Source organism: Carcharhinus amblyrhynchos, chromosome 8 (assembly GCF_965287045.1).
Source record: "Carcharhinus amblyrhynchos chromosome 8, sCarAmb.v2.hapA, whole genome shotgun sequence".
NCBI classification, from domain to species: Eukaryota; Metazoa; Chordata; class Chondrichthyes; order Carcharhiniformes; family Carcharhinidae; genus Carcharhinus; species Carcharhinus amblyrhynchos.
In genome coordinates, this window is record NC_137331.1 from 50,762,360 (window position 1) to 50,789,322 (window position 26,963).

Genomic DNA, 26,963 nt, shown 5'->3' on the forward strand with positions numbered 1-26,963 from the left:
GACTGAAAACTGGAGAGATCCAGGCTGGTTTTCAGTCAGAGCCTGACACTCTGACAAATTATGAGAAAATAAATACGCACTATGTATGTCAACGTAAGTGTGTATCAATGTAATTATGTATATGTACTCACTATGTAAAGGTCAGTGGCAGGCTGAAAGATTGAAAAACTTTTAAGGACTAACAAAAGGTTATAAAAAGTGTAATTAAAACAGCAAGGTAAATTATGACAGAAATCTAGCACAAAATATAAAAATAGATGGCAAAAGATTCTATAAGTAACAGAGTGGCCAAAGTCAATGTTGGTCCCTTAGAGGATGAGACCAGAGAGTTAATAATGGGGAACACAGAAATGGCACAGACACTAAGTCGATATTTCGTCTAGGTTTTCATGGTGAGGACACAAAAACTTGCCTAATAGCAACAGGTAATTCAAATTGTGAAAAAGGAGGAATGTACACAACCGCCATCACTAAGGAAAAAATAACGAGCATGCTATTAGGATTAAAGACAGGCATGTTCCCTGGGCCTGATGGCCTAACCTTCTAGAGTCTTAACAGCAGAGATAGTGCTTTTGGTGATTATACTATTCGAAAATTTCCTGGATTTTGGAAAGGTTCCAGTGAATTACAAAAAGGCTAATGTCACATCCCAAAAAGGAAAAAAGGTAGAAAGTGGGAAATTATAGACCAGGTAAATTTAACATCTTTGTTGGGAAATTGTTGGAATCCATTTTAAGGAAGAAGTAACGGGACATTTGGACAGTCAAAATGCAATCCATCAGAATCAGCATAGTTTTATGAAGGGTAAATAGTGTTAGATTAATTTGCTGGAATTCTTCAAAGGAGTAAGCAAAGTGGAGAATGTAAGTCTGTGGATGTTGTGCATCTGGACTTCCAGAAGATATTTGATAAGGTACTTTAATGCATAAAGTGTAGTCCCATGGGATTAGGCTAATATATTAGTTTGGATAGAGGATTAGTTTACCAACACAAACCAGAGAGTGGGATAAATGGGTCTTTTACTAGTTGGCAACCTGTAATCAGTGGTGTACCACAGAGTTCGGTCCTTGGGCCCCAACAATTTACAATTTCTCCAGAGTCTTCAACATGTCATTGATGAAGATGAACATCCGCCAAGGCCATCCCTACACCCCCACTTCTTGCCTTCAAACAACCGCACAATCTCAAACAGATTTGGATGCACAGAGTGTACTATAGGCAAATTTGAAAACTACTATAAAGTAGGTGGGAAACCATAGAATAGGATTCCTGCAGTGCTTGAGGGGGCTATTCAGCCCATTGAGTCTACACTCAATGGGTTGAAATGGACGCCGCAAGAAGACACAGGTTTTAGGTGCTGGGAATAGCTACAGAGGAGATGTCAGGGGTAAGTTTATCACTCAGAGTGGTGGGTGCTTGGAATGGGCTGCCAGCAACGGTGGTGGAGGCGGATTCGATGGGGTCTTTTAAGAGACTTTTAGATAAGTATATGGAACTTAGTAAGATAGAAGGTTATAGGTAAGTCTAGTAATCTCTAAGGAAGGGACATGTTCAGCACAACTTTGTGGGCTGAAGGGCCTGTATTGTGCTATAGTTTTTCTATGTTTCAATGACTCTCTAAAAGAGCTTCTTATCCAGGTCAACCAAGTAAAGGGTCATGAATCTGTGGAATTCTCTACTCCAGAGTGCAGGAGATACCAGAACACTAAACAAATTTGAGGAGAAGAAAGATAGGTTTTAATTAGTAATTGGATGACAGGTTATTGAGGAGTGGGCAGGAAGGTGGAGATGAGGCTGAGTTGAGATCAGGCATGATTGTACTGAATGGCAAAGTAGGTTCGAGGGGCTGAATTCCATACTTTTTCCTCCTCATTCTTGTGCATAACAATGATGAGGATGTAGCCAAAGGAGGAGTGGTGTTAAAATTTGCAATTATACTAAAATAACTAGTAAATTCTTTAAATGAAACAGATCATTGCAGAAGATAGTAATGGGAGAACAAATTTAATGTCAACAGGTGTGAGGTGATGAGATTTTGGTTGAAAAAGTAACAGCCTGTAATTATACTCTGAATGGATGTAGCCTTGGCACTGTGGAAGAGAAGAGACTGGGGAGTACAGAGTCACAAGGCATTAAATGCTGCATCTGGCTTGCTGAGTAATTGCAGCATTTTCATTTCATTTTGTTTTATTTCATTAAGATAATGTCTAGTATAGGGAAGTACAAGTACAAAGAGAGACTGTGATCATGTAAGAAGTGAAAATATGAAAGGATGGGACAAATATGTAAAGGATGAAAGGATAGAAGCAGACTTCTCGCTATAGTTGTAGGCTCAATACCAAGGATCACTGATAAAAGTACAAAGCTTCAATTTGGATTCTGGTAGGAATTGTGGAGGTGCGTGACAAACACCTCAGCTTTGCTGATGTGACATGCAAGCCATTTTAATTCTTGGGCCTCATTAATGTTTGAAAGATAGTGCCTTTAGCCAACTCACCCACGCATCTTGTTCAACTTCTATAGGTAGCATCCCCTATATTGCATCTTCTGGTGAAGAATTCCCTGGAGAGTTGAAATGGGTGGAAGGAAGGTCCTCTGCTTTCCTTGGAGGTCCCAGTGGAAGAAGTGACGACATGAAACAAGATGAAAATACACCAGAACAACCCAAACTGCTATCTGATTTGCCAGAACAGATATGGCAGATTTGGTCGATGCAAGTAAAATCACCACCAAGACCCAAGTTTAATGTAGAAAGAATATTAATGACTTCACATGAGTGGCAAAACTGAGTATATTTATTCATTTTTCTGATTAACACCTCACAAAACTTATCTCCCACCATCTCAAAGCCATTTCAATTATGACCACTCTTCAATATAGATTCACAAATACTAAAATATACCTCTGGCTTATTCTAAACACATTTGCTTCTTCCCACTGCACATTCATATACTTAAGTCCCATACATTTTAACTAGTAAGCCATAATACTTGCACTCTCTTTCCACAGGGCAAGACCACACTTAATACCAGAGAAAGGAAAAGGACAGCCGGAGAACTTAATATCATCACTCTCACACAGGGAAAACAGAAAGCCCTGGATATTACAAGCCCAGGCACATTCATGAGAATCAGGAAAGAAATTGGTGGATATCCCAAGAAGGTTGCATGCTTTTTCTTTATATTCCTTCATTCAACTCAGCTCGGATAAAACAAACTTAGCAACTACAACTTGCATCGTCAACACAGTTGATCACATACAGTTTCTGTCTCCCCTTCTCACTTTCTGTGTTTCTTGAAAGGCCTATCAACTTCAAGAGGCTCCTGCATCAGAACTGACTTTGGGGGAAGACAGTGTTATATAGTTCACACTGTCACAATTTCCTGTGTCAAGATGATCAATTTGAACACCAAGCCAGCTGCCAAACCTTGGATTCTGAAATTAAAGTGAATTTTTAAAATATTCATTCGTGGGACATGGGTGTCCCTGACTGGCCATTATTTATTGCCCAATAAATGAATCTCCTGTAATTGCCCGAGACAACATTCTTGTACGCATCGTAAGGCCTGCTATTGAGATGATCATGTTTGCAGAAAGGTCTTCAAACAGGGAAAAGGTGAAGTGCTACCATGTCCTAAATCTGGTCATAAAACACAGGGGATAAAAGATTTACGCATGTCTATTCAGTCATTAAAATTTGGTAGACAAACTGCTGTTGGCTATGATGGGTCATCTGGTTATAATTACTACTGGAAAAGTCTGGCATCTGGAGGAGGTGGAACATATACTGGCGACGAAGATGATGAGTATGGCGAATATGATGATATGAAGAAGAGCAGGGTAATAAAACAGAAGAGAAAACTGACAGAGGCTGATGATGCCATTAAGAGTTACAGTGATATATTTGACGTGATTAGGCAAGTGAAGCTGGTTGTTGTTGCGTTAGCATGGAGAAGATGGGTAAATGGCCCCCTTCCATGCTGTAACATTTAGAAGAAATTAAAAAGTCCATGGCAACTATTAAAATTTTTGTGAGATGGCTGGAATTTCCCAACCCGCCTGCTGCACCTGCCTCCCCATCCCCAAGCTACCCAGTGGCGGGGCCAGTGAGCCATTGAAATCTCCATTTACTTCAGCAGCACTGAAAGATCTTGCTGGTGTGAAGGGCTGGAAAATTCCATCCAATATGTGTTTGCAGCAAGCTCTACTTTTATTTTGAAAAGGATAACATTTCTGACTGTATGAATGTGCAAGTAGTTACAGCACTTCTTTTGTTTGAAAGCCTGTCTTTAAAAAGTATATGAGATTGTCTTTGATGTTGGCAGTACTCATTATTCCGTGTACCCAGCGCTAAAAGCCTCTGGAGTCTGTTCTTGGATGCACAAAGTATACAGGCGTATCCTCTTTTAAGTTGGTTAATTGTTTGCTCCATCGATTTATAACATGCAAATTATTTTTCAAGGTGTGAGTCATGTTTTAGGCTTTTGTACTGATTTAAACCATATGAATATTCCTTGAGTTTCTAACTTGGGAATATCACAAATTTTGACACTTTGCATTCAATAACCCATTTCTTGGATCATTTTCTAAATGGTGTCAATTGTGAATGTAATTAAATATGTTCATTCCAATTAAGATTTAGAATGGGAAAAAATAACTTTAAATTACAGTTAAAAATGCTGGTATGGATTTATTTTGACTAAAGCTCATTGAACCAATAAACTGTGTTTCACAATCTGAATTTTTCAAAGCACTTTTTGGATTATGGCAAAAAGTGCTATTTCTTTATGCAGTTTAAATTAAAAATGTATAATCTTGTTTTAAATTTACAAAGCACTGTCTTCTTAATTCATTCCAGCAAATCTAAGACCTGCGATTGCAGTTTACCCATCTCACACATCCTCAGGTTTTTATAAAGAACAAAGAAAATTACAGCACAGGAACAGGCCCTTTGGCCCTCCAAACCTGCACCGACCATGCTATCTGACTGAACTAAAACCCCTTACCCTTCCGGGGACTATATCCTTCTATTCCCATCCTATTCATGTATTTGTCAAGACGCCCCTTGAAAGTCACTATTGTATCTACTTCCACTACCTCCCCTGGCAGAGAGTTCCAGGCACCCACTGCCCTCTGTTTTGAAAGAAAACTTGCCTTGTACATCTCCTTTAAACCTTGCCTCTCACACCTTAAATCTATGGCCCCCCAGCAATTGACTCTTCCACCCTGGGGGAAAAGTTTCTGACTATCCACTCTGTCCATGCCCCTCATAATCTTGTAGACTTCTATCAGGTCGCACCTCAACCTCCATCATTCCAGTGAGAACAAACCTCCTGAGATCTAATGCCCTCCATCTTGGGCAACATCCTGGTAAATCTTTTCTGTACCCTCTCCAAAGCCTCCACGTCATTCTGGGAGTGTGGAGAACAGAATTGAGCACTATGGGCCAGATTTTACCAATTGGAGGCTTAGTGCCAGATCTGGACGTAAAATGGATCCGAGCCTGGATTCCCCGTTCATAAGAACATAAGAACATAAGAAATAGGAGCAGGAGTAGGCCATCTGGCCCCTCGAGCCTGCCCCGCCATTCAATAAGATCATGGCTGATCTGTCGTGGCTCAGTTCCACTTTCCCGCCCTCTCCCCATAACCCTTAATCCCCTCTCTTATCAAAAACCCATCAACCCGCTTCTTAAAAATATTTAGCGAGGTAGCCTCCACCACTTCAACGGGCAGAGAATTCCAGAGATTCACCACCCTTTGAGTGAAGAAGTTCCTCCTCAACTCCGTTCTAAACCGCCCCCCCTTTATCTTGAGGCTGTGCCCCCTAGTCCTACTGTCTTTTTTGAGCGGGAAGAGTCTCTCCACCTCTATCCTATCCATCCCATTCATCATCTTATACGTCTCAATGAGATCTCCCCTCATTCTTCTAAACTCTAACGAGTACAAGCCTAGTTTATTCAGCCTCTCCTCATAGCTCAACCCCCTCAACTCCGGTATCAGCCTAGTAAACCTCCTCTGCACTCCCTCCAAGGCCAAAATATCCTTGCGCAGGTGCGGCGCCCAAAACTGCACACAATACTCCAGCTGCGGCCTCACCAATGCCCTATACAGCTGCAGCAAGACCTCCCTACTTTTATATTCAATCCCCCTCGCTATGAAGGCCAGCATCCCATTCGCCTTCCTGACCACCTGCTGCACCTGCAGGCTGGGTTTTTGCGACTCATGCACAAGGACCCCGAGGTCCCTCTGCACCGTCGCCTGCTGCAGTTTTTCGCCACGTAAGTAAGCGCACCCATATGCTTTTTGCTGGCTCCGGTTCAGTCCGCACTGTGGGGCGGGGCTTAGCACTGCCAGAATGATCGGAGCTCTGAACTGCGCATGCACAGTTCGAAAAAAATCTGAAACAGTGCACCTGGGCGTGAAAAATGAAACCAGAGAGAGCTGGAGTGGTGTAGGGGGTGAAATGAGCTGTGATCGGACCCCCCGGGAGGCAGCCCCCTCTGATCAGACCCCCTCCCCGGAGGCAGCCCCACCCCCCCCACCCCCCAGCCCCCTCCCCCCCGCCAATGGTCAGACTCCCCCCCCCCAGGAGGCAGGCCCCCCCCTCGGCAGAGCACACCCAACCTACCTGGATTGTTCCTGTCCCTCCACCATCCTTCTGACCTGCACTCGTTGATGTGGAGAAGCCAGCGTAGGACTGGGGTAAACACAGTAAGAAGCCTCACAACACCAGGTTAAAGTCCTGTTGGAAAGCCCTGTTGGACTTTAAACTGATGTTGTGAGACTTCTTACTGCGCTTATTGGACAGCCTGCAGCACCTTCCTGGCCTTCCGCTGGCTTCTGCTGGAAGTGGCGGGGCGGGGGGAGGTGGGCTCAGATGGATCTCTGGTTGGGGGGCGCAGAGGGGAGGATGGACTTGGGAGAATTTCCACCAACAACCTGCACCCCCCGCCCCCCCACCCCTGCCACCGCCACCGCCAAACAATCAGAGATCCATCTGAGTCCGCCCCCTCCTCCAGTCCAACGCTGGCATCTCCACATCAATGAACGCAGGTCAGAAGGATGGTGGAGGGACAGCAGCAATCCAGGTAGGTTGGAAGTGTGCTCTGCCGAGGGTGGGGGGGGGGGGGGGGTGGGGGGGGGGGGGGGGGGGTGTCTGACCGGGGGACAGGGGAGCGTGGGGGGAGGGGGTGATCGCATGGTGGGGAGTGGGGGCTGCTTCCCAGGGAGGTGGATTGTGGTGGGGGGGGGGGGGGGGGGGGGGGGCGGGGGGCGATGTGCTCTGCCAAGGGGGTCTGCCTCCCAGGGGCGTTCGGATCGTGGGGTGGGGGGGGGTCTGCTGGGGTCGTTAGCGGGGGGTCTGCAAAGGGTATTTGAGGAGGATGGGCTTCAGAGGTTCCCCTGCACAATAGGAATCCGCTTCGGATTTTTATTCTGCAGGTGGATAGCAGCGTGGATCCGCAATGGATCCGAAGACAGTAAAATGGGATTTGGCGATAGAGTTAGGCGTGCGGTTCATTAAGTCAATTTAAATGCATACTAATGTATTTAAATCATCGGGCCACCTGATTGGAGCACGGACCGGATCCGTGCCCAAACCGGGTGTCGGTAAAGGCGCAATCTGCTCAGTTTCAGGTGCAGATCAAATTACAGGCCCGACACCCAAATTTACCGCTATTTGATGCCTAAAAACGGGCATGGATGTTTGGTAAAATCAGGCCCTATATTAGAAGTGCAGCCTAACTAAGGTTCTACAAAGCTGCAACATGACTTGTCAATTTTTAAACTCAATGCCCCAGCCTATGATGACAAGAATGCCGTATGCCTTTTTGACTACCTTCTCCACCTATGTTGCCATGTTCTTGTACTTGTACTTGTACACACAGATCTTTCTGCCTATTAATACTCTTAAGAGTTCTGCCATTTACCTATGCTCAGCTTATTAGACTTCCCGAAATGCACTACCTCACAATTGTCCGGGTTAAACTCCATTTGCCATCTCTGCCCAAATCTCCAATCAATCTGTATCCTCTGATGATCATTATCGCTATTTGCAATTCCACCAACCTTTGTGTCATCCGCAAACTTATTAATCAATCCAGTTACATTTTCCTCCAAATCATTTATATATATTACAAACAGCAAAGGTCCCAGCACTGAGCCCTAAGGAACGACACTTGTCACAGCCCTCCATTCAGAAACACACCCTTCCACTGCTACCCTCTGTCTTCTATGACTGATGTGGGTATGCCGGCGTTGGACTGGCGTAAACACAGTAAAAAGTCTGACAACACCAGGTTTTAGTCCAACCTATTTATTTGATAATATACTCGCAAGCTTTCGAGGGGTTACCCTCTTCGTCAGGTGAATGGAGAGTTCTGGCCTCAGACAGAGCATATAAAGCACAGAGTAACCCCTCGAAAGCTTGCGAGTATATTATCAAATAAATAGGTTGGACTAAAACCTGGTGTTGTCAGACTTTTTTCTATGACTGAGCCAGTTCTGTATCCATCATGCCAACTCACTTCTGATCCCATGCAACTTTACCTTCTGTACCAGTCTGCCATGAGGGAGCTTGTCAGAGACCTTTTTGAAATTTATGTAGACAACATCCACTGTTCTATTGTCATCAATCATCTTCATCACTTCCTCGAAAAACTCGACCAAGTTAGTGAGACACACCTCCCATTCACAAAACCATATTGCCTCTTGCTAATACACCTACTTATTTCCAAGTCGGAGTAAATCCTACTTGAAATATCCTCGCCAATAATTCCCCTACCACTGACGTAAGGCTCACCGGCCTGTAATTACCTGGATTTTCCTTGCTACCCTTCTTAAACAAAGGAACAATGTTGGCTATTCTCCGATCCTCTGGGATTATAGTAAAAAATAATTTTGCATGCAGTATATACCTCCCTGGAAGGCAAGATGCTGCCTTTGTCAGGCTGATCTTGTCGAATCTGGCAAAGATTGAGAGGAGGCAGCAACAGTTAGGGGTGATCAAAGATTGAGCCCATTCTAAAATCACTCCAGTGCCAGTAAGAATGTTAGGCAGATCAATTAGCTATTTTAAATTGCCTTTTGGTTTAATGTTATAATTTTCATTTGTGATTTGTTTTTCTTTCGGACAGTTCCCCTTTATGACCCATTTTACTTTGTCCCTCAGATTGATAAATTTAGTTTAATTAGTTAACCAAAACTAGGCTTGTACTCGTTAGAGTTTAGAAGAATGAGGGGAGATCTCATTGAGACGTATGAGATGATGAATGGGATGGATAGGATAGAGGTGGAGAGACTCTTCCCGCTCAAAAAAGACAGTAGGACTAAGGGGCACAGCCTCAAGATAAAGGGGGGGCGGTTTAGAACGGAGTTGAGGAGGAACTTCTTCACTCAAAGGGTGGTGAGTATCTGGAATTCTCTGCCCGTTGAAGTGGTGGAGGCTGCCTCGCTAAATATTTTTAAGAAGCGGGTTGATGGGTTTTTGATAAGAGAGGGGATTAAGGGTTATGGGGAGAGGGCGGGAAAGTGGAACTGAGCCACGACAGATCAGCCATGATCTTATTGAATGGCGGGGCAGGCTCGAAGGGCCAGATGGCCTACTCCTGCTCCTATTTCTTATGTTCTTATGTTCTTATGTTCTTAATGCCAATTTGCTGTCATCACGTACACAAATGGGAATAGCTGCACAATAGTAAACTTGAAGCATTTCCCCAGGTCAGTTCTTATTTACGTCTTCCATTGCCGAAAAGCTCAAAGTGAGATGTAGAAGCTGGAAAGGGAAGAGTCGAAGAAATCTTCAGAGGAGGTTTTACGTGCTGAGAAATTATTGTTACACAAAACATTTTCACCGTCTACGAGCTCGGAGCTAGGTGTTTCTGATGAAGAACACTGGAAAGATGGAGGCTGAGGAAAGACCTGATAGAGCTCTACAAAATTTATGAGAGGCATAAACAGAGTGGATACTAAGAGGTTTTTTTTCTAAGGGTGGAAGTGTCAATTACAAGGGGGCACAGATTCAGGGTGAGAGGGGGAAAGTTGAAGGGAGATGTGCAGGGGAAGTCTTTCACGTAGAGCGGTGGGTGCCTGGAACGTGCTGCCAAAGGAAGCAAGCATATTCGCAACATTTAAGAGGCATCTGGATGGGCACACGAATAGGGTGGGAAGAGAAGGATACAGACTAAGGGCAGAAGGATTTTTGTTTAGATTAGTTAGGGCATTATGATCGGCACAGGCTTGGATGGCTGAAGGCTGTTCCTGCGCTGTATTTTTCTTTTTTCTTTCTTCTAAGTCAGCAGGAGTGGATGTCAGAGTAGAGAGAACAGTAGAAGTTCCCATTGAAGGAAGCAGGACACGCCTAGCTCTGGTCAGCTGCACGCAGAAGCTAAGCCTAGGGGCTCTTTCACAGGGGTCTATTCTGGAGCAGCAATAAAAAAAGTGAAGTTTTATCAGCATTTCTAGAGGCATTGCACATTTTAGGAGAGAGATTGGAGGAGTATATCTCAAATGCAAGTGCCATGACAGCTCAGGACTTTATGCTGACCTTTATGCTGAAGGGAAACACATTTTAGTTGCACAAACGAGTTCACTTGGGTGATAATATTGCCAGTGTGTTAACATATTATAAAATGTGAATGAATTATGCACATTTTTTCTCATATTTCCATTCTACAGTCATCTCCAATGTTGTCTCCAGTCTTCCAAAAAGGCATTAGCCTTAAGGGAAGTAGTATGGAAAACAAGGGATTTCTGGGAATGATTTACTTTGGGTGCAGTAGGAAGAGGATTCCACAAACTTGTAGAACATATTCCACACAAATTATCTGACAATGCCTGAATAATTCCACCGCCACTTTTCCAGCTAGCTAGGTGAGTGCCTGCAAGTACCTGGACACATCAAACTCCTTCTAATCTTGCCTCTTCTCCTCTGAGGATACAAAATGGTCCTGACCTTCCTCCACCTGGAGGTACATTCTTCTCCACAACACCGTGTTGCGCAAGGTACCACAAGTCACCATCATTCTGGAGACTCTTGATGGTACATACCAAAAGGCACCTCAGATTTGTCTGGACAGTTAAATTGCATCTTCAGCAAACTCAAGTGCCCTTGGCTATGATGGTATTTTTCCTATGGTAATAGTAAGGGCTGCTCACAGCTGTTACCAGCCATTCCTTTATATGGTAGCCTTTACATTCACTCTATTTCAATGTACAAAGATGTGACTGCATGGTGTCAAATTAAGGCACCATGGCACCTTCCTTAACATCATGCATAGATTTCCAGTGGTCCAGATGAATATTGATAGATTTTTTTTTATTTGTTGGATGTTGGCATCGCTGGTTGGGCCAGTATTTATTGCCCATCCTAACTGCCCTGATAAGCCATTGTTGTGGATCTGGAGTCACTAGTAGGCCAGATCTCCTCCCTGAAGGGCATGAGTAAACCAGATGGATTTATATGATAATTTGAGATGGTTTTATTATCATTAGACTTTTAGACCCCAGAGTTTTATTAATTTCAAATTTCACTATCTGCCGTGGTAGCATTTGAACCCATGTCCCCAAAACATTACCCTGGATCTCTGGATTACTAGTCAAATGACAATAGCACTTAGTTCAGGGTAGTTGATAGCTAAGGGGAAATGACACTTAGCAAAAATTATCCACAGGGTTGTTACCAGTAAATGGACAGCTGGAGAATCTTTTAAATATATATGCTAGTTTTTTGTATAATACATTATTGTTTTCTTTGTGATATGATGGTGTGTTATCTTTGGACTATACTCGAAACACAATTCCCTAGCTACCAACTCTATCCCTTATCTTGGCAACTATTTGAGACTAAACGAGACTGTTTCCAACCTCAATATCATATTTGACCACATATCCACACCACCACTAAGGCCATCTATTTCCACTTCCATAATAATCCATATTTAATCGTCACTATTCCAAAGGGTCATAAATAATTTTAGAACTATAATTTTCATTCCTGCAGTGAATTTTCATTGCATATGTTCTATACAAGTAATATCCTTTCTATAGTAAGTGGTGTTCAGAGCAACACGTGTGGCAACCAAATTTCAACCAATGTTTCGTGAAAATCAAATATCACCTTTGATGATTATGTTCAATGTCACATGCATAAAACCGAGAATTCTATTTGCCTTTTTACTGTCTGTTCAATCTGCACTTTAAAGATTCATGTATCTACAGACACACTTCTCTCTTTTACCTTAAGGACAATTTATGGCAAAATCCCCTTCTCTTCAAATTTTCCAAATGTGATAATACACCTCACGTATCTACCACCTATCTTCCGATATGCTAACCTACCTCAATGTGAAATCTATCTTTCTTCCTCAATTTATTATTCTTCAAATTCAGTATCATCAGCAAACTTTTATATAATTTATTTATACCTAATTTCAAATATTTCCTTACTGGAAAAAAGGAAATGTATTTGCCATAGCACCAATCATGACACTTCACTGCCAAATCCTGGAGAAGCAAAATATTCAGTTAATCTATATTCTTTGCCATTGTGATTCAATTTTCTTTCCACCAATACCAAGAAAAAAAATTGGATAGAAGAAAATGAGCAACTACAATTTAGCATCCCTTTTTTACATAACACCCAATTTTCTTATTATTTAACATAAGAACATAAGAAAAAGGAGCAGGAGTAGGCCACCTAGCCCTTCGAGCCTGCCCCGCCATTCAATAAGATCATGGCTGATCTGTCGTGGCTCAGTTCCACATTCCCGCCCTCTCCCCATAACCCTTAATCCCCTCTCTATCAAAAACCCATCAACCCACGTCTTAAAAATATTTAGCGAGGTAGCCTCCACCACTTCAACGGGCAGAGAATTCCAGAGATTCACCACCCTTTGAGTGAAGAAGTTCCTCCTCAACTCTGTTCTAAACCGCCCCCCCTTTATCTTGAGGCTGTGCCCCCTAGTCCTACTATCCTTTCTGAGCGGGAAGAGTCTCTCCACCTCTATCCTATCCATCCCATTCATCATCTTATACGTCTCAATGAGATCTCCCCTCATTCTTCTAAACTCTAACGAGTACAAGCCTAATTTATTCAGCCTCTCCTCATAGCTCAACCCCCTCAACTCCGGCATCAGCCTAGTAAACCTCTTCTGCACTCCCTCCAAGGCCAAAATATCCTTGCGTAAGTACGGCGCCCAAAACTGCACACAGTACTCCAGCTGCGGCCTCACCAATGCCCTATACAGCCGCAGCAAGACCTCCCTACTTTTATATTCAATCCCCCTCGCTATGAAGGCCAGCATCCCATTTGCCTTCCTGACCACCTGCAAGCTTTTCAGCAAAATACAACCTGTGTGGAATCAAATATGACTGCAATATTAAAAATGTCTTCAAATTTATAACAAATAATTGATAAATTAGTCCTACAGAGAACTTTCAAGTATAATAAAGCAACAGTAAATCATAGTTGAAACCGGTTCAATTTATGCTTAAAGTGCATTCATTTGCCTGGATATTGAATCAATAGATCAAAAAATAGGATGGAGATGAAGATGGTGTTCTGACATGATAACTCCCATTTTGTGCTGCTGCCCAAGACAAAACCATCCTCCATCTGCCTCAAACACTGACATCCTTAAAAGGATGATACAGATCCATTATGTTGCAAGTTCCTGAACTTTAGGGTCTCAAACTGACACAATGCATGCTCAAGCTAGATGTGTCTCCTCAAGAGGATACCACTTAGGAATCTTGGTCAATACCTAGGCCTCTCAAAACTGCATTTTTTTTTAAATTAGAAAGGTTATTGGAGTGCTGGGGCAGTACTCTTATTTCGGGAGATAGGAGTTGGGGTTGCCAGAGGACAGTGTAGATCCTCCTTTTGGACTACTTCGTCATACTTCCCAATGTTTTTACAATGCGAAATGTCACTAAAGTAGCCCTGGAAACCTTGGCAGGTTCCATTTACGGTAATAGTAAAGGAGATCTCCCTTCTGGTGAACCATTGTGGGATGGGTGGTGAAAGTGTCAAATGCATTGATCAGGGTACTTTAGCAACGATCACAACGCTCCTATTAGTTAAGCACAACCTGTCCTTCACAGTACCATGCTGGCTGACTTGCTTAGTTCATGCTGTTCTCAGAGTTTACTAATTTCAGTCCCTATTATGGAATTCAGAAAGTAACCCACAATCAAAGCAAACCTGACTGGCCTATAAATTTTATGACTCATCATTTAGCTTGCATATTATGGGATTGGTACATTTTTAATAACCTCTCCTCTAATTGGCTGAATCAATGTATTGATTTGAATTTTTAGTTTCTAAATAGCAACAGAGAAAAAAATAATGACTTATTTACCAAACCAGCATTACTATAAAAAGTTCAGAAGTCATATTGAACTAAAAATGTTAACTCTGTTACTCTTCTCACAGGTGTGATTGCAGGTTAACTCTGAAGAAATAAACATGTCTTTACTTGTATGGATTTGTTTTCTTTGGAAGGCAAACATTTGAGAATTTTGTACCTGATGTTGCAGAGTTTGGATCTGATTTTTAGCAATGGTCAGTTCTAACTCTGTCTTCTGATTATCATGTTGATGTTTCAGGATTTCCTGGAAATTCTGTTGCTGCTGCTGTTTCTTCAAATTCAGTTCATTTCTCAGCTCCTCTTCAATTTGTCTGCGTAAATAACAAAAATAAACATTTCCTACATAAGCAAAAATACTGAAGTGTAATTAGATTTTATGATGACAACTGCAGGGTTCTAAGAAAGCATAAGCACAATTTGAAGGATAGTACTGATTAACACATAGATGTTTATAGCACATAAGACAACTATTCATCCCAACAAATCCATGCACATAGTTTACTACAGAAATTCAAATCTAATTTCATTAAATCCATCTCCACTCAATTTACTCTATTTGTAATGGCATTGGTACCATTTCTATTCAGATGAAGGCTGCTTTTTGGCATATTTATTTGATTGAGCTACCTTTTGCCTCAATGCTCCATATCTTGAATCCTTTTCTCCCATACAGACCTAGAAAGGAAAATTAAGCAGAATGCAGAACACATGGCTGATCTGATACCACCAAATTGTCCCTTTAGCCTCTGAAGCCAAATGTCCCGTCCAGACAGTCAATACAGTCCAGAAAGATTCTGTAACAATGTTCTCAACCAGAGCTAATAAACCCTAAATTTGTGTAGAACAGATTCTGACAGTGTAACATAATGAATTATAAGGTGCAGAAGTTAAGTTACAACAGAAAAAGCAGTCCGTCTCTCTCCCTTTCCCATTATTTCCACAGGTTAAATCCTACTCACACTATTATTTCTATACTTTTCTCCTCACCACTTCTCTTTTCTTTCACCCATACCCTCATAGTTACAAAGTTTCACTTCCCTATTCTTCTTTTCCCAACTTAATCCAGTGCTCTTTCCTCACCCATTGCTTCTTGTCCACCCTTCCTCTTAGCCACCAAGCTTTCAATGTTAAGACGCTGCTAGAGTTGTTTTATAGTTTTTAAAAAATTTCAAAATTAATAATGTATTGAGTCACTGATATTATATATATGCTCCACCAAGGGCCATCACATTTAAAACATTCCCCTTTGCTATCTGTGATCTGTACCTCCAAATATCTCAGTGATAACATTTTTATTGTATTTGGGCAGAAGGTAGAAAATTACATTTTTGAAAGAGAGGTTAGAGGGGTGGAATAAGATGCTCAAAGGAAGAGAAGGTGCCAGAGGAATAGGGGGCTGTGATCAGATGGCAACAGCTGGGGTGAGTGGTATAAGATGTAACAAAGAAGCAGGGTCTCATTCAAGGAGAAGATGTCAATGCCCCTCAGCCAGGTCTCCCTTAAGGTCAATGTCAATGCAATCATCCACAATAAGTTAATGGATGGTAAGGGCCTTGTTCAAAAGCAAAATATGTAGAGTGGTGATGACAGCTGATTTACTGGTAAAACCAGAATGGCAGCAGTGAGAGGGTTAAGTAGGTTGGGAAGGAAATCAGTGACATTAGCCCTCAGTGGACACGTTGGATGGGAAGCTGAGCAAGAGAATAGGATGAGGCAATTGGAGTTACTGCTTGCAATGAGCCAATACTAAATGCCTTGATATAAATTTTGGAGGATGCTAAAAGGGGCATAGAGGAAAGTTTTGGCTTACCTATGAGGAAGTTAAATCTGGGAGAGTGGCAGGGGTCAAGGAATATTAAGGAGTTGGGGTAGGGAATTGGCGTGGTAGAGTACCTGAGAGGGAAGAAGTAAAAGGAGACAGGACAATTATGTCAGACTTCTTATTTTACAATGTTAAAGCTCTTTTTCTTCCTTTTTAGGGGAAAATAATTTTCTTTACGATATTGTTAATTTATTGCGCCTTATTACAAAAAGTAAGGAAACCTGCTTACAGTATTAACCTTAGATCAAGAAAGGAGGAATCAGGATTGATTAATTCCAGTTCTGAAGAAAAGACATCAATCTGAAATGTTAACTCTTGCTCCACAGGTACTGCCAGGCCTGCTGAATATTTCCAACACATGCTGGACCCTATTTTACTATTTTGATTCTAAGTGCTGGGCAGACTTGAAACTGGGAGTTTTTCAGATCCAACTTTTAGACCCATACGCACTCTGCCTGCAAAAATATCTGCAAGTCTGAATCGTGCTGCAGAAGCCTGTGGGCAGGGCTTAACACACCCAAAACCCTGCAGCTCCAATCAGTGCCTCCAACAGCACATGCGCTAATAAAAATCGTAGAATGCTACTCCTTTGCCACATCCCTCCTGGGCCAGATAATGCCTCCCATAGACCTCCACAGACATTGCCCCACCCCCATAAAATTACTGACCCCCTCATTCCCCCACACCCCTGCCACCCAGTCCAACTGTGGATCCCTCCTTCCAATCTCCAATCTGAACCTTGAACTCCCAACTCAAATGAATTTCAATAAAATGACTGCTTGGTTCTATCTATTTAAACTCTCAGGCAGAGTGGCAAGTGACCCCCTTCCCCCCCACTGATCGCACTCAGAGTGACAGTGGACCCCCCTTCTCCGGCATTGATCACAAGCAGAGTGGAAGCAAGCCGCCTCACCGCACCCCCACCCCCCCAACTTATCTCAGGCAGAGTGGCAGCAGACCCTCTCCTCCCCGCCAATCTCAAGCAGAGAGCCGTCAGATGCTAGGCACTTACCTCCTCACTAATGGAGCACCCGAAATGAACTTTTATGCATCTTATCTGTTCCAATGGGCAAACACGGTTGTAAAGGGGGAAATGCCGGTAACGTTGGGCATGCAGCCCATTCAGTCAATTTAAATGCATGCAAATACATTTAAATTGCCATCACATTCATTTCAGGCGCGATCCTGATTTTTGGGCCTTACTAAAGGGGGAACTGGCCTCATGCCCAATTTTACCAAGTTTTCACGCCTGAAAATGCAACGTGATGGCAAAATCATACCCACTGTCTTTATTTCTGAGTTCCAGCACCTGCAGTATTTTATTCTTACATCAGAAAGGATTAGTCTATTTAAAGCCCAGCCCCGCATACTATAATTTATGGATGGAATTTTGGGCATATAGGAGTTAATTCCTACAATTTAAAAGTTTAAACCTGCCTGTTGTAATAAATTTCATCCAGATCAAAAACAGACACATTGGGGAGGATTGTCTCTCTCAAGGTGAGTGCAGTGAATCAAGAAATTCTCTGGCTCATCAGACTTGGCGCAATTTTCTATCCAATGGGTGGGCATGGGATGGAGTTGGGTCCACTGCCCATGAACACAGATTACAAACAGCCTCTGGGGCTGCTGAGTGTCAAAGTGGGCTTTTCAAAAGATCTGTCTTGTTTCTCTGGGATCTTCTTCAGTGGATTTGTTGAATTTTAAGCTCTCGATCCTTCATCCAATTATCCACTTCCCATGTGATCTCCATGCCAATTAATGCCAACCAATGTCACCAACCCCATGGTCTTCACAGCCTCACTGGCAACTTAATACCAACTCATGCTAATCCCTGATCCCCACACATCTCCATGGTCCCTTAGTTACCAGTCCAACTTAATGCCAACTCATGCCCCTCAACACTTTGCCATTATACCTCCATGCCATTTTATCCAGTATCCACCATAGACCAGCCTCAAGAGCCACACCCAGCTAAAACAAATGTTTAAATATCAATATAAATATCAGTTATATTGAAAAAGCCTCCATTTTATGAAAGCCCATTTAAAATGTTTAAATCCCTTCTGTATTTGATTTGCTGTAATTGTCCAAAATTCCCTAGATTCTGGAAGGGTCCCAACTGGTTGGAAAACTGCAAATGTAGCTCCATTATTCAAGAAAGGAAGGAGACACAAAACAGGAAACAATAGGCCAGTTGGTTAAACATTTGTCATTGTAAAAATGCTAGAATGCTCAATCTATTATTAAGGAGGTAATAGCAGGATGTATAGAAAAATAATAATACCATCAGATAGAATCAACATGAAAGGGCAACTGTATCTGACAAAATTATTAGAATGCAGTGTGGCTAAAGAGATGTCGTGATTTGGATGTCAAAGGCATTCATTAATTGACACATAAAAAGTTGCTTCACAAATAAGAGTTCATGGCATTTAGGGGTGATAACATGGATAGGGGATTGACTAACCAACAGGAAACAAAGTCAAAATAAATGGGGCATTGTCAGGTTGGTAAACTGTAACTAATACAGTGCTGGAGCAAATCATATTTTCCTATCACAACAAATGTAAAAGCTTTAGTAGGACCTTTCCTGTCAAAAACAAAGCATGAACACATTACACATTCTAAGTTTAAATACTGTAAATTTCTAAATTACTATATTTGTAAATGAAATAACTTAAAATAAAATAAACTAAAAAAAGATAGAATAAATATGCTAACTCTCTCTGCTCACTACCTCTCCTGCTTGTTACCTCTTCTGCTCCTTGCTTCCTCCATTCCCTGACTACAACCGCCCCATCACCTCCTCGGCTCGCTGCTGATCATTCTCCCTGACCCTTCCACTGGCTGACCCCAGTCACCTGGTCGGCTTTCTCACTGCTCAGTCTGACTGTGAATATACGTTCCATTAACTGACTGACGTTAAACCGAAGGTGCACTCAATTATAGTATATTCTGGGATTCTCAAAAGGCAAGAATTACACTAATGCAAATATCAGGGATTGGGAGGGGTGTGGCCATGGAGGTATTTGAGAACAAGGGTGAAGATCTTAAATCCAAGGCAAAGTTTAGCAATTTTTGCAGTATTGTTTACCTTTGGGATATACTTCAGTTCTTCCTTTGCTGAAATCTTTTCAATGCTTTGGTCATCAATTGATGAAAAACTATGATCCTTCAGTTTCTTCCTTCCCTCCCTGCTCTCTTGGGTTTTTTTTTATCTCTTCTTTCAGAAAACAATTGAAAAATCTCTTTCTGACCTAGCTTTTGGTCATCTCTTTGGTCTTTTTCTCCGTAACTCTTTTCAACATTCATTATTCATTTATAAAGTGAACTGAAACATTATTTTTATATCGTTTATACCTAATTGCAACCTGTTTTGCTATATTACAGTTTTCCTTTTAAAGGGGTCTTGTCTAACGACTCTAACAAGACACTAAGACATGGGAGCAGAATTAGGCCACTTGGCCCATCAAGTTTGCTCCGCCGTTCAATCATGGCTGATATTTTTCTCATTCCCATTCTTCTGCCCTTTTCCCCATAACTCCTGATCTCCTTATTAATCAAGAACCTATCTTTCTCTGTCTTAAAGACACTCAATGACCTGGCCTCCATAGCCTTCTGCGGCAAAGAGTTCCACAAATTCACCACTCTCTGGCTGAAGAAATTCCTCCTCAGTTCTGTGTTAAAGGATCGTCCCTTTAGTCTGAGATTGTGTCCACTGTTCTAGTTTTTCCTACTAGTGGAAACATCCTCTCCACAACTACTGTATCCAGGCCTCGCAGTATTCTGAAAGATTCAATAAGACTCCCCCCATCCTTCTAAATTCCAGCAAGTACAGATCCAGAGTCCTCAATCATTCCTCGTACGACAAGCTCTTCATTTCCGGGGTCATTCTTGTGAACCTCCTCTGGACCTTTTCCAAAGCCACCACATCCTTCCTTAGATATGGGGCCCAAAATTCCTCAAATATGGTCTGACCAGAGCCTTACACAGCCTCAGAAGTACATTCCTGCTCTTGTATTCTAGCCCTCTCAACATGAATGCTAACATTGCATTTATCTTCCTAACTGCCGACTGAACCTGCACATCAACCTTAGGAGAATCTTGAACAATGACTCCCAAGTCTCTTTGTTCTTCTGATTTCCTAAGCATTTTCCAATTTAGAAAATAGTCTATGCCTCCATTCCTCCTTCTAAAGTGCAAAACCTCACACATTTTCATATTGTATTTCCTCTACGATTTCTTTGCCCACTTTCCTAGCCTGTCCAAGTCCTTCTGCAGCCCCCCACTTCCTCAATACTACCTGTTCCTCTACATACCTTTGTATCATCTGCAAACTTAGCAACAGTGCCTTCAGTTCCTTTTTCCAAATCATTAATCTATGTTGTGACTACCAGTCACTGGCTGCCATTCTGAAAAAGATTCCTTTATCTCCACTCTCCGTCTTCTGCTAGTCAGCCAAACCTTTATCCATGCCAGGATCTTGTCCTTAACACCATGCATTGTTAACTTATTTAGTGGTTACCTATGAGGCACCTTGTCAAAGGCCTTCTGGAAATCTAAATAAATCATGTCCACAGGTTCTCCTTTATCTAACTTCCTTGTCACCTCCTCAAAGAACTCTAATAAACATGACCTCCTCTTGACGAAGCCGCAGAGATTGGGAGGGGTATGGCCATGGAGGTATTTGAGAATAAGGATGAAAATCTTAAATAGAGATCCCCAACTTCGCGGGTAGATATAAACATAGGTTGTAAAATTAGTATTTTAAGACAGCTCCAGAATGGTTTGAAAGGCTTATCCCAATTATCTATAATACTTTTATCCAATAGCTCATCTAATTCTGGCCTCTTAATAAGAATATAAGCATTAGGAGCAGGAGTAGGCCATCTGGCCTCTTCAGCCTGCTGCGCCATTAATAAGGTCATGGTTGACCTTTTTGTGGACTCAGCTCCACTTACTTGCCTGCTCACCATAACCCTTAATTCTTTACTGTTCAAAAATTTATCTATCCTTACCTTAAAAACATTCAATGAGGTAGCCTCAACTGAAGGGAATTCTACAGATTCACAACCTTTTGTGTGAAGAAGTTCTCCTCAACTCAGTTCTAATCCTATTTTGAGGCTATGTCTCCTAGTTCTAGTTTTACCTGCCAGTGGAAACAACTTCCCTGCTTCTATCTTATCTATTCCCTTCATAATCTTATACGTTTCTGTAAGATCTCCCCTTATTCTTCTGAATTCCAATGAGCATAGTCCCAGTCTACTCAGTCTCTCCTCATAAGCCAAACCTCTCAACTCCAGAATCAACCTAGTGAATCTCCTCTGCACCCCCTCCTGTGTCAATATATCCTTTCTCAAGTAAGGAGACTAGAACTGTACACAGTACTCCAGGTATGGCCTCACCAGCACCTTATACAGCTGCAACATAATCTCACTGTTTTTAAACTCCATCCATCTAGCAACAAAGGACAAAATTCCATTTGCCTTCTCAATTACCTGCTGCACCTGCAAACCAACTCCTTGAGATTCTTGCACAAGGACACCCAGGTCCCTCTGCACAGCAGCATGCTACAATTTTTTACCATTTAAATAATAGTCCATTTTGTTATTATTCCTACCAAAATGGATGATCTCACATTAAGCATCCTGGATTTTAACTGCTCCACCATAGATCTCAAGCTCTGGAATTCCTTGTTTAAATCTGTTCACCTCTCTTTCCTTCTTTAAGGTGCTTCTTAAATGTACTTCATTGATTAAACTTTTGGCCATCCACCCCAATGGAGCTCAGCATCAAAGTTTGTTTTATAATGCTCCTGTGAAACACTTTGGAGCATTTTATTGCATTAAAGGTGCTATATAAATATATACTGTTGTTGTTGTATTATCAAACCAAACTTCAAATAGTTTACCCAAAGAAGGCCACAACTTTGAATTAACTTGGGATTGATAGGGCTTATGAAGGCAAGGAGAAAAATAAACAATTTTCACTGGGTGAAAACATTAAAGTCTTGTAGCATTAAAATCTACACACCAGAAATATAGTTGTAAAGGAGCAGGAACTCACTTGTACTTGTGCACCTCTTCCTCTGTAGTTTCAAGGTGCTTTTTCAGTGTCTCTAGTTCTGTCTGTAATTTTTGTTGCTTTTGCTCCTGATGAACTATCTCAGCTATTTGGTTATTTAGCTGCTTCTCAGTAGCTTGTAAGGTTGACTCCATTAAAATGAGTTTCTGCTCTCGACTTGCAAGCTCTTGAACTACAATTAGATATTAATAATTTTTAATATTAAAATCACTTAACTTGTACACATGCCTATTAATTATACAAATAATATTTCAAGATTTTAAGATTGGATGCAAATACAAAAATAGAAGCCAAGTTTGCTTTTAATTTCTTCACTTGTTTTCTCCCTTTTATCCTGAAAGCATTAGGTGCCTGGTTGGCACAGTTCCCACGGGTACTCTTACCAAAGTAATTGTTACTTATGTGCAAGATTTGACCACTGGTAGGTAACTGGTCAGGGGGTGATGGGCTTCTCCAAGATGCCCCCCCAATTTCTCAAATTGTTGTTGTCTGCTGCAGGCTGGACAGGGGTCTCCTGGGAGATGTGGACCCTGATGAAGGGGGAGTGGCACACTATCTTGGAGGACGAGGAAGTAGTAAAACAAGGTGAATCAGCCTTGTAACATCCCCCACATGTCCAGTTGATACCTCAAAGTAGCAGGATGGAAGCGATGTTTGGACAGCAATAATTTAGGTACATTTTTCCTGAGGGCCTCCTCATACTGTAAGCAAAGGAGCTCAGAAAACACTTCTCTCAGAAGATGGGAGCGATTTCAAGATTTACATGAAGTGTCGCGTTTCCTCTCTTCCTCAATTTGTGAACACAAGTCTCTAACTGCCATTCTATTTCAAGTAACACAGTTAGATGCATCTGTTCCATCATCTCATCATTCGCGTGACTTAAAGCCAGTTGTTCAAGTCACACAAGCTTAGCTCCAATCATTTCACACTGCATTGAATCATTTGAACTAATCACACCCATAACAAAGGCATTTCAAGTGAGTCACAAAGCGAAACCACTGACCCGTCTCCCCCTACTCTTGGCCACCTTTATGTGTTGCTCATCTTGTTGCTGAGGATGAGAGCAAGGCAGGCTACTTGTGGGTGTGCGTGTGTGTATGGGTCCAGCTGAGATGCCCCGATGGTCAACCTTGTCACCTTGGTGCCAGCATGACAATAGGCTGCCCCACCTATCTTGATAGAGGGGTAGTCATGACCACAGGACTGGCATGTATTGATGGTGCCTCAGTCAGAGGGCCAAGGAGTCATGGGGTTGCAGCTGATAATGCTGCACTGTGAGGAGGGCATCACCACTTTCCCCCCCCTATTTCATTATAGCCTGCCTCAGCCCTTTCATGCAGCTTGAATGTCAGAGTGAACCACCAGCTGGGACATTCCAGTCATCTCTCCATGCATCTTAGCATGCTTATGCAGGTCATCAGCATTGACCAACTTACATCTTGGATCTCAGGCAAGCTAGGCTGAACAGTTTTTCATCAGTTCTTATAGAGATGTAGACATCTTTTGTAAATAATTTGAAGGCATATGACAGCAGCAAAGAAAGGAATATGCCAGTGAGTTGGTTCCAGAACAAAACCCACTAACTCCACTATAATCTCAAAGGGTTGTGATGTTGCCCACTTATAGCTGACTTACCTATCAAATTGTCATGAAAAGGGGGGAGCAGCTTCAGCGCGCAGCCAATATTGTCTGGCAGTTTAAATGAACCTCCTCTGCTCATATGATCAAATACCTTGGTGCTATTGATAAAGGGAATGTCTGGTGGTTTCCTTTGTTCATAACATTTCTCTTGCAGTTGCTAGACTGTGAAAATCATGTCATTTGTTGATCTTCCAGTTCTGAAGCCACAACAGAATTGGGGTAGATGTGTTCAGTCAGGATTTGCAATCTGACAAGGGTAATACGGGCAAATATTTTTCCAACAATACTGAGTAGGGAGATGTCTCAATAGTAGCTGTAATCACCGTGCTTGCTCTTGTTCTTGTATGGGGTCACAACCTTTGCATGATGCATACTCTTCAGCACAGCCCCTCCCTCCAGCAGAGTCAGAGAAGTTTGTGCATATGATGCAGGAAAGCCAGCTTCCCATGGTTAATGACTTCAGGAGGTACAGCATCAGCATCTGGAGCTTTGCCCAAGGCAAAAGAGTCAATTACTTTGCTAAATTCTTCCACTGTGGATTCGATATCCAGTTGTGCCAAGATAAATAGGTTTTCTATGATGTATAGAGCTTCGTCACTGATAGGGTTCACCCAAGAAGAAAATATTGCATATAACTAGCACCAGAAATAAACCAATAGATGGCGCTATGTTTCTGGATCACGGTAAAACCAACAATATATTACTCACATGCAGAAACATTGAAGTACAACAAAGAAGCTCCATATTACATTTGTTAAATACTGAAAATAAAACAGTCTGCATTAAATGTTTACCCAAATGCAGCATACATATCATCTAAAAGGGTCAGTTTTTAATTTGCTGCAACCTTCATTTCAGCTCTTAGATTCAACCGAAATTTATGTCCCAACAAGACACAAGAACTTTGCAGCTTGGAGTATTGGTTAGTTACCAGAAATTAATACGTAAATCAAGAAATGTGAAATTGAATGAAAACCAAATCAAATACCTTGCACTGTTTTGTTGTGGGAAAAACACAGAACTAATGAGTACCCAGCCATCATGATCTATATGAGACAGCAATAACAGGAATGTTTATATTTCTACCTTATGTTATCACACAGATGACTTGGATTGCCAAATATTTAACTGAGTGTAAATATTTTTGGCTCATCCTTATTAATCACTGTACAACTATAGCAAGAGTATGCAGAGAACAGATTAATAGTTTAAACATGCAGCATATTAAAATTTGCCATAGAACAATTGCATAGAGCACATGCCTGAAACATTAGGCTATTTGCATATGGGCATGGTAGCAAATGATTATTTTACTGGATTAGTAAACCAAAGGCCTGTACTATCACAGCATAGAATCCCTGCAGTGCAGAAAGAGGCCATCTGGTCCATCGAGTGCACCAACTCTCCATAAGAGCATTCCACCCAAGCCCCCCATCCTCGGCCCTATCCTTGTAACCCCACACAGTTATCATGGCTAATCCACCTAACCTATACATTTTTGGACACTGAGGGGCAATTTAACATGGCCAATCTACCTAACCTGCAAATCTTTAGATTGTGGGAGGAAAGCAGAGCACCCATTGGAAATCCACGTAAACACGGGGAGAACGTACAAACTCCACAGTCACCCAAGGCCAAAATCAAGCCCAGGTCCCTGGCGCTGTGGGGCAGCAGTGCTAACCATTGTGCCACGACTACTAATACAAATTGTTCAGTTTTCAATTTACAGTAAAAATACTTAGCTGGAGTATAGCCAATTTCAGCAGGATTATAAAGCAGCTGGCCTACGTAAATTGGGATGCAAGACTAGCAGGCAAAATTGTAACTGAGCAATTGGGGTGCCTTTAAAGAGGAAATGGCTGGGGTACTGGTGAGGTACATTCCTATGATGGGGAAAAGATAGAACAAAACCAGAGACTCCCTGATGCAAAAGATGGAGAGTAAGAGAAGCAGAAAAAGGGTGTGTGTGACAGGTGTTAGCTTGATAATACAAGTCAGAACCAGGCTGAAAAGTTCACCGAGGTAGTGAAAAGGAAATATGAATGGCAAAGAGAGAGATAATGAGATGAGAATGGCAGTTAACATTACAGAGAACCCAAAAGTATTTTATAGGTCCAATGCTAAAGTGGGAATAAGGAGGGTGGGGAGGTGCAATAAGAGTTTAAAAAGAGGGTTTATCTTTGGAGGCAGAAGGCATAACTGAGGTTCTAAATGACCACTTTGCATCTGTTTTTACTAAGAAGCAGCTGCATGTGCCATAGTGGATCAGAAGGGGTTGAGATACCGAGTGGCCTAAATATTGATAAAGAGATGATAAAAAAAATGTTGGCTGTAATTAAGGTTGATAAATCACCAGGGTTGGATAGGATACATTCCAGGATGCTGAGAGAAGTAAGGGTGAAAATTGTCAAGAACAATTGGCCATTATCTTCTGAACCCCCTTAATTACTGGGATGGTGTCAGAGAACTGGAGAATTACGAAGCTTACATACTTGTTCAAAAAACATGCGAGAAAAACCCAGCAGATATAAGCCACTTAAATCTCATTGGCGGGAAAGCTTTTAGAAATGATAATCTGTAACAAAACTGGCAATCAGGCGTACAAGTGTAAGTCAATTAAGGAAAGCTAGTACAGATTGGTAAGACAAATTTGTAGTTAAATAACTAGATTTATTTTTGATGAGGTATCAGAGAGGACTCAGGAGGGTAATGCAGTTGGTGTGGCCTTTACGGACTCTCAATGTCCTGCATAATAGGCTTGCCGGCAAAGTTGAAGCCCATGGAATAAAAAGGGATAGTTAGGGAAGCATAGGTGACTGAGTGACAGGTAACGAAGTGTAGTGGTGAATGGTTGTTTCTCAGAATGTATATAGTGGTGTGTTTCAGGAGTTGGTATTAGGAACCACTACTATACATTAAAGACTTTGAGTTCATAGAATCATAGAACCCTACAGTGCAGAAAGAGGCCCTTCAGCCCAAGGAGTCTGCACTGACCACAATCCCACCCAGGCCCTGGCCCCATATACCTACATATTTTACCCACTA

The 26,963-nt window shown here is 41.9% G+C and overlaps 1 protein-coding gene across 1 annotated transcript in view; it reads right to left on the bottom strand.

Moving 5' to 3' along the window:
- The window catches only part of LOC145346371 (uncharacterized), a 186,621-nt gene that overhangs the window by 122,392 nt on the left and 37,266 nt on the right, over nucleotides 1-26,963 (bottom strand). The window contains exons 7-8 of the mRNA XM_080193530.1: nucleotides 22,260-22,449; nucleotides 14,526-14,679 (exon numbers count right to left, since the gene is read on the bottom strand). Coding sequence (XP_080049656.1) covers nucleotides 14,526-14,679; nucleotides 22,260-22,449 — 344 coding nt within the window. The remainder of the gene's footprint in view (nucleotides 1-14,525; nucleotides 14,680-22,259; nucleotides 22,450-26,963) is intronic.